The sequence below is a fragment of the Phaethon aethereus genome (genome assembly GCF_964289735.1).
Source record: "Phaethon aethereus genome assembly, chromosome: 4".
NCBI lineage: Eukaryota > Metazoa > Chordata > Aves > Phaethontiformes > Phaethontidae > Phaethon > Phaethon aethereus.
This window is the reverse complement of record NC_138578.1, coordinates 72032791-72040290: the sequence shown is the minus strand read 5'-3', so window position 1 is coordinate 72040290 and position 7500 is coordinate 72032791. Positions and strand designations below refer to the sequence as shown.

Genomic DNA, 7500 nt, shown 5'->3' with positions numbered 1-7500 from the left:
CGCAATATATGAAATTTACCTCTGTAATTTATAATCTACTTCCTTTGCATTAAGGAGAGTGTTTTGCTCATTTATGGCCTTGACAAAATAATGAGAGATGTGATACTGGGATCTGCCAGCCCTTGCACAGCAGTCATCCGGCAGAGACATCCGGGATTAGAGCTCTAAAGTTGTCTCAACTGAAATAATGTGGAGTAGTCTCTGAAAAAAAGGCTAATTTGGGATTTGTGGGTTGGGAAGACTTTTGCACATTTTCCTAATTAGTAGTTTTTCTTGCTCAGGGAGTGCAGAGAAATATGACTGTTGCCAATAAAACCAGTAACGTTACTTCTGCAAGTGCAATATATGCGTATATATATTATGTATATATAATGTAATATAATATGTTACGTAATATAATGTATTTCCAGCCATCCGGGAACTCAGCAAGCCTCCGGGTGTTCAGCATGGTTTTGTGCCACACTGCCACACCACAAGGACCTGCTCAAAATGGCCTCTTGCATGCCGCAGCGCTGGGACGGCGACACACCGTCACTGCCGTCGCTTTCGGCAGGGGACAGGCATGCTCACACACCCGGCCAGACACACATCCACGTGCTTTCTCTCTCTTGCACGCAGACACTAGCTGATGAAGTCTGCTGGAGAATGAGGAGTAATCGATTGTTCGTTCTTTGTTGTACGTCTGCGCTAAGCTGGGAATCTGTTCTCAGCAAGGTGCCCGGGAGAAGGCCCGAGTGCGGGCAACACTCACGAGTTTTTGGCTGCGTATTAAGTATGGGAAACACAGTGAAACGAAGTTCTTGGTCCAGCTCCAGGTATGCGACTTGAGCAGTTAGCTCGTTGTACCAGGCTGCAGCAGGAAAACGTTTTTGCCGTTAAGGCGGCGCTCGGTAGCTGCTGAGCGCCGGTTCCCACGCTTGCTGTGCGGCGCAAGCCCCAGCCGGAGCCGAGCGCCGCGCAGGGAGTTGCTGCGCCTTTACTCGCACGGCACGTTTGTAGCACAGGCAATGACCTGACTCCTGGCCTAAGGTGGGAAGAGCACCAAATAAACAGGCCAGTTCTGAAGATAAAGGAACTAAAACTGATTTTTTTTTACAGTTTGCACCAGGATGCTCACCTGCAAAGTGCTCCAAAATACCCCTTGGTTCAGTCTTGCTCCTGCTGCAGAGCCACAGCTGATGCCTATTGCCTGCTCCACTGAAAGAAACTCTTCCACTTCTCCCCACAAAGATTTTTCAGGTAAAGCAGCAAGAAAGGCTGTCATTAGTCTGGCTTCATGCAGAAATATTATGGCATGCTATTTGGGGGTATTGAAATTTATTTAAAATAAAATGGCTATAGTGTGCAACTCTACCTACAGCACCAGTGGTGTAGTAATATTATATTGGTACAAAAGCCTTATCATGTTATAGGAAGTAAATCCATCTGAGCTGGGTGGGTGAGATGGTTCACCAGCACGGAAAATTGCACAGAGTCCTCTGTGCTGCAGAACAAAAGTGCTTGGGTTTGTTTCGGGTTTTTTTTTAACCAAGAAGGAGCCTACATGGCAGCCCTGCAGCAACCGCACAGCTGTGGCTACGAAACAGGCTCAAAGGCAGTCCCAGTGTGACACGTCCCGCACAGCCGTGGTGGCACAGGCATGGATTTCGGCTGCAGCCTCCGTCAGCCGAAGCTTGACAGGCTGCATCCCAAAGATGCCGCTGTATAAAAGCGGCCTCCAGCTGACTCACGGCTCAGGCAGCATTTACCCTTGTGCAGCCTCTGCACTGGGGTCAATATTGAGCTTTTTGGCTAAGAAGAGAATTTTAAAAAGCAGAGAAAGAGGAAATACTCAGTGAGAGTGAGTGGGAGCCGTTAAACCCAGGCTCTTCCACAAAGGAGCAGAAATTAACATTCAAGACAGGGAAGTAGCACAGTAGGATTTATTTTTGCAGCCCAGCACGCCTGTAAACCGTGCGGCGGCTCAGGGAAGGCGCGAGCAAAGGGATCCATACCACTAGCATATGGAGCACAGGCCAAGATGGCTCCTTGTGAGCAGCTTGACAACTATTTGGCTGCTTTCTGCTCAAAATATCTGTGACAGCAGCAAGTCAGAGCTGCCACAAAGATGACAAATTCTTTGAAGTCCACTTGGGAATCGCTATTTTCGTCCAGGTTCTTGAAGACTTTATCAATGGCATCCTTGTCCTTCCCCGCCTGCAAGAGACAAGGAGCGGGTTGAGGTGAGAGGTGGCACAAACCCCAACGCAGCTTCGTAGCTACCTGTATCCCAAAGAAGGGCCCCGGCGGCGCTGCCGAGGCGTGCGGGGGGGCGCGGGGGAGCGTGAGGCGGGCGGCGGCTCGGGCGCGTTGCACCGTGCCGTGGGGCGTGACGGGGATGTAACGGCCCCCGCACGCAGCCTGGCCGTAGCCCTGCCTGGAGCGCCAGGTCGTCACGTTTTCTGCCAGCCAGCCCTTTTTCTTGCAATCCCCTCCGCTTGTTTCGCGCGTTGTATCTCTGGGTGTGAAGCCACGAGTTCCCCTGCCCGCCGTTCGGCCGAGACAAGCGCTCAGCGGCCAGCGCGGGCCCCGGGCCACCTCCCCCGGGAGCGGCGCCCCCGCCCGAGCGGCAGCCGCGCCGCTCCTCCGCCGGCGGCCCGAAACGCAGCGCCTCCCGCCGCGGGGGTCGCGCCGCGGCTGGCGCCGGGCGCCGGCCTCTGGGGAACAGGCGGAGGTCGGGGGGCTCTGGGCGATGGCGGGGGCTCGGCTGGGGCTCGGGCAGTTTGCAGCTCCGCAAAACGGCGCGTCCCGGGGGCGAATGCCAGGCCAAGCGCGGCCGCCCCAGGGAAGAGGCAGAGAGCCCCGGAGGCGCTTTGGGCGCTGCCTGCGGCCGCGGTGCGCGGGCGGGCGCCTCCACCACTGCGTGGTGTGGGCCGGGGTTACGGCAGGCGGGAACACCAGAAACGTCTTTTTCCTTCTAAGTTGCCATAAATCTGGCAGGCTGACTGAGCCAGTCCGTCTCGAGGCTGACGTTAAGTGAGGCACCACCCAAGTAAAAGGAGATTTAAAAAAAAAAAAAAATTGCCCGTATTAAAAAAAAAAAAAAAGTAGTTTTTTTCCCTCAAGAAGCTTACAGGAGGGCTTTTTGGCTTAAGTCCCAGCACTGATTAACTCCAGTGATTTTAGAAACCGCAGTTTTAAAAATAAACAAGGGATGGCAGTAGAGCCCTACCTAAGGTAGGAAACAACCACGTGGATTTCGTTGGCGCTAAACAAAAACCAAACCTGGTATTCTACCGGAAAGAAATTACATTAACCTTTGGAAAATTTCCAGGAATTTAAAATAATCACTACATTAATTGAAATCTGATGGCACTTCTTGATCTTGGTCTAATTAACTAAATTTCTCATTCTGTAATTTCATGTTTCACTTTAAATATATGCTCTTTTAAAAGCACTAAAAATTGAACCAGTTCCCTAGATTTCACTGATGAATGTGCCTGGAAGATTTTATTCTCTTTCACTTTGCAAATTACAATCAGTTTTAATTTTATAGCTCAATATTTTAAATTATTTAGTGAAATACATGAACTAGTCTTGGCCTCTGAATTCCTTCTGAATCCTTCAGTCCTGTGGTATGGATTTATTTCTGCCTCTGACTGATTCAAGACCTTTCCAGGTAGTTTTGAGCTGTGTCAGGTATAACCAATTCTAAGACCAGAAATATATATGAATACTTAAAAGACACCATTTCCCAGAACATTTTTGCAAATAACAAAATATTTATATGTGTCAATGAAATGGAGGTAAAACTTTTTTTCTGAAGTCAGACTTACTTTATCTTTTTATTTTCTTGCAGTTATTATTCTACAAGGCAAGACATTGTTGGTTTAAATTTATTTTAAGCACTGGCATAAAATGTTATTTTGTGTTATTTTTTTAATCTAGAATAGGAAAAATGGTAAGAGAAATGGAGACTAGAACACAAGATGACATTCAGCTAATTATCTCCCTGGAAAATTCCAGTTTTTCCATCAGTTTCATGAAATAAGTAGAACCAGTAAGAGCAGCTGTGGGGAACTGGACAGTAACCGTATAGTCAGGAATGACCTTTGAGCATCATCCCATTCAGTAGCTGTCTAGTCCAGCAGCTCCCCAGCTTTTTTTAAACCGAATGTCAAGTTTCCGGGGGATTTCCATGCCCCCTTAGAACTGTGGCTTTGTTGTTGGTTTTGTTTTTCTTGACGTGGAAGTGCGCTAGGTAGCACACAGCTCCCTGACCAGGAACAGGACGCTTCCTATGGCACTGTGGGTCACAACCGCTGATCTGTTTTCCAGAGTTTTTTCAGAGGCATTTTCATCTATCCTCCCCTGAGCCATCCAAGTTCTTATTCTAAATATTGTATTTCGTTTGTGAGTCATAAATCCAGCAGGCATGGATTTCATACAGTGATTTCATATCGCTTGCAAGGGAAGATACTAAGTTGCATCAAGTACCCTGGCTGCAGTGCACTGAAACAGTTGTTAAAAAATTGAATTATGCTGGATAGGAAAAGTTTGGAATTTGGAACATTTGGTTCTAGGCTTTTGCAACTAAGAATAATAATTATGAACAGATAGATAAACACTACTCCTGTGTGGAAAGAACAAGACTTTTAAAACTGTTTTCTGGATTTCTAATGAAGGGAAGCAAATAAAAAACAATTGAAAATGAAAAGCATTTTGCCTCCCAGGCAGCTACAGCTTTTGCTGTAATTTATTAAGCATTTTGAATACCTACTAAGAGAAATTTTATATATATATGTATATAAAAAGCTGTTTAAATGCACATGATGGTTACATACAAATCTATGTTGTAAAATATTTTTTCAGGTCTTTCTTTTACAAATGCAAACCAGTTTGCTCTTCGTTCATCTGTTGTTCTTGTTTATGCATCACTTTGATGTGCATACGGAGTATGTAGTATAAATATACAGAAAGTAAGTATATAAATATTTAGAGAGATTCCCCATCCGCAATCAAGATCTTCAGTTGCTGAGAACACAAGTACCTTCACAGCACTTGTGACGTGACATGAGCTTTACCCAGGGATAAACAGAAGCAGCAGGTGAATCCTGAAAACGAAACCCCATCTATTTCAAAGCCATTGACCTGACAACTTGAGCAATGAATTTAGTAAACAGGGAATGGCCCTGAATATTAGAATCGGTTTTATACAGTATGTACAAAGACTTTTTTATTTGCTTTTTTCCTACCAACCATTGCATATTTCCTGATGTAATTCCCCCTCTAATGTACTAAAACCTGTGCCTGCGGGCAGCCCTCGCAGCCGCTGCGCAGAAATGCTGCCGCCCGTTCTCTTACCGAGAGGAAGTTTGGGAGCTCTTTTTCCAGGAGGGTCTTCAGCTCTGCTTTGCTGAGGGTTTGCCTGTTGCCGTCAGTCTTTGCATACTTGTCAAAGACGGCAATGGTCATTCCCATCGCGTTTTCCAGCTGAGACATGTTGCTGCTGGAGCCTGGCTGTCTTCCGAGCGGGAACAGCCTTGGGGCTCTCTTGGAGGATGGAGACCAGTCTTATTCTGAGGTGCTTTATGTAACTGTCCCGTCCAATGAACGTGGCACAGCAGAGGGACAGTTACCCTTTAGCAAACATCCATATCTGAGCACTGCTTGGAGCACACACCTCTGTGCTGACAGCTATTCAAAACTCGAGTTTTATCACCCTGGTGTGGCTGGCACAACCAGTTGCTCACCAGTATAAACCAGCCTCTCCTTCAGTATACACAGTGTGACTAACAAACGAAAATCAGATTTTGGTACTGGCTGTTTGCTCAAGGATCAGAGGTGTTCCTTCAGATACCCCCAGCTGAGCACAGGGCTGGTAGCCCAGCTTCGGCGGAGTATGTATTAGCCTGCTCAGGTGGAAGAGGAGCATCTCACTTCTCCTTCACGACCATAGTTAGGGGCTCTGCGAGGTGCTGCCTGTGCTGAGAAAAGAGCAGATGTAGACTGCCCTCTCGGCCAGGCAGAGGACCTTGTTGCAGACCAGATGGCTCACTAACGCACACTGGGGGTGGGATTCACCGGATCCAAAGCAGAGGTCTGCAATGCAGACAGCTAACTTTGCCCCCCTGGGCTTGCACTCAGGCCAGAGTGGATGGCTGAAACAGGTCTGATGAACCAGCATGTCTCCAGGGCCAGTAATGAGAACCTCACAGAGCCGTTCCATGAAGAACTCGCTCAGATAGGGTTATCTGAAGGAATAAATCTGATACTTGAGCAAACAGCCAGTATCAAAATCCATCTTGAGCTGCAGTGAAACAACTTATTATTGATCCTGGGCAGCATCAAACCTTGCAATAAAATGGACCGTGCCGAAAACAAAAGGTCACTTTGAAGTTCTGTGTCCTCTGCGGCTTCTGATGAACTTTGTGATTCACTTGAAAGCTGTGGTCCCCCATCATTAAAACACTAAACACACTGGACCCACATCTACACACAACAGAGTTGTTTGAGGGTCTGCTGCGCGGTACAGACAGTGTTAGCTCAGGTGATGGAAGCTGATCAGCTACAGCTACACTGAGTTTTGAACAAGTTAAAATTCCTGGCCAAGCACCAGGGTAACTTGGCCTTTGTGTAACTCCAGGTGGCTACACTAGACCTGGAGGAGCTCATTTAACGTGAGCTACATCTACACTAGAGTCTGTAGAGTGGAAATACTCTGAACAAACTATTTGGAGGAACCTATCATGCATGAATAACAATGACAGACCCCAGGATGCAGTGTTCTCTGTAGAAGACCCTGACTATGGCTTCCCAAAATTAAATGTGTGTTTGGATGTCTTTGGACATACCTCCGCATGCTTGACGATAAGTTTCCACTCATGTTAGGCTATAAACAAGTTAGCAAAAAATATTTTTTAATTGAGAAAAATTAAAAAATTAAACTCCTTTCTGCCAGATGTCTATAGCCTCCTGTTCCCCAGGCAAAATCTGTCCTGTAACATCTACAACAACTCAGAGCAAGACTACATATCACAAGTACATGGAAATCTAGTACCTTTCTGAAACAAAAACCCCATGATTTTGTGTCATCTCCAACAAGGGATTTTGCATTTCACAGAAAATCACGGCAACATCTCAGGCTGTATGCTTTATTCAAACAGTTCATGAGAAGTATTCGTTCCTATGACTTCAACCTCATGACATAGTTGCAACTGATTTGCATTAAGTGCATAAGGGTTTTAAGTAAAGTCTGAAGTTTTTACATTAAAATGCATGTGGGGTTCCTTCAGAAGAAGGAACAAGAAGAGAGCAAACAACTGGCCCTTGTTAGCTGTGAACATCATCTGGTGTTTGCATACACATGCAATGGCAGTCGCCGGTGTGGCGAGTGCCAGGAACTTTTCTTTGTCCTTTTCTGACATATATCTGTAACATAAATAATTAAACATGGCCATTAAAGACAAACCAATTTGTCCCTCTAAAGGAAAACCTATCAAACTAAAACGTCTACTTCAC

At 46.3% G+C, this 7500-nt stretch overlaps 1 protein-coding gene across 1 annotated transcript; it reads right to left on the bottom strand.

The window, feature by feature from the left end:
- Positions 1 to 2046: 2046 nt before the first annotated feature.
- Positions 2047 to 5481, bottom strand: S100P (S100 calcium binding protein P; the record flags this gene model as incomplete). Its single annotated transcript, XM_081999168.1, has 2 exons — positions 2047 to 2196; positions 5344 to 5481. 2 exons carry the CDS (start codon positions 5479 to 5481, stop codon positions 2047 to 2049), a joined length of 288 nt encoding a protein of 95 aa, XP_081855294.1.
- Between the last annotated feature and the right edge of the window lie 2019 nt (positions 5482 to 7500).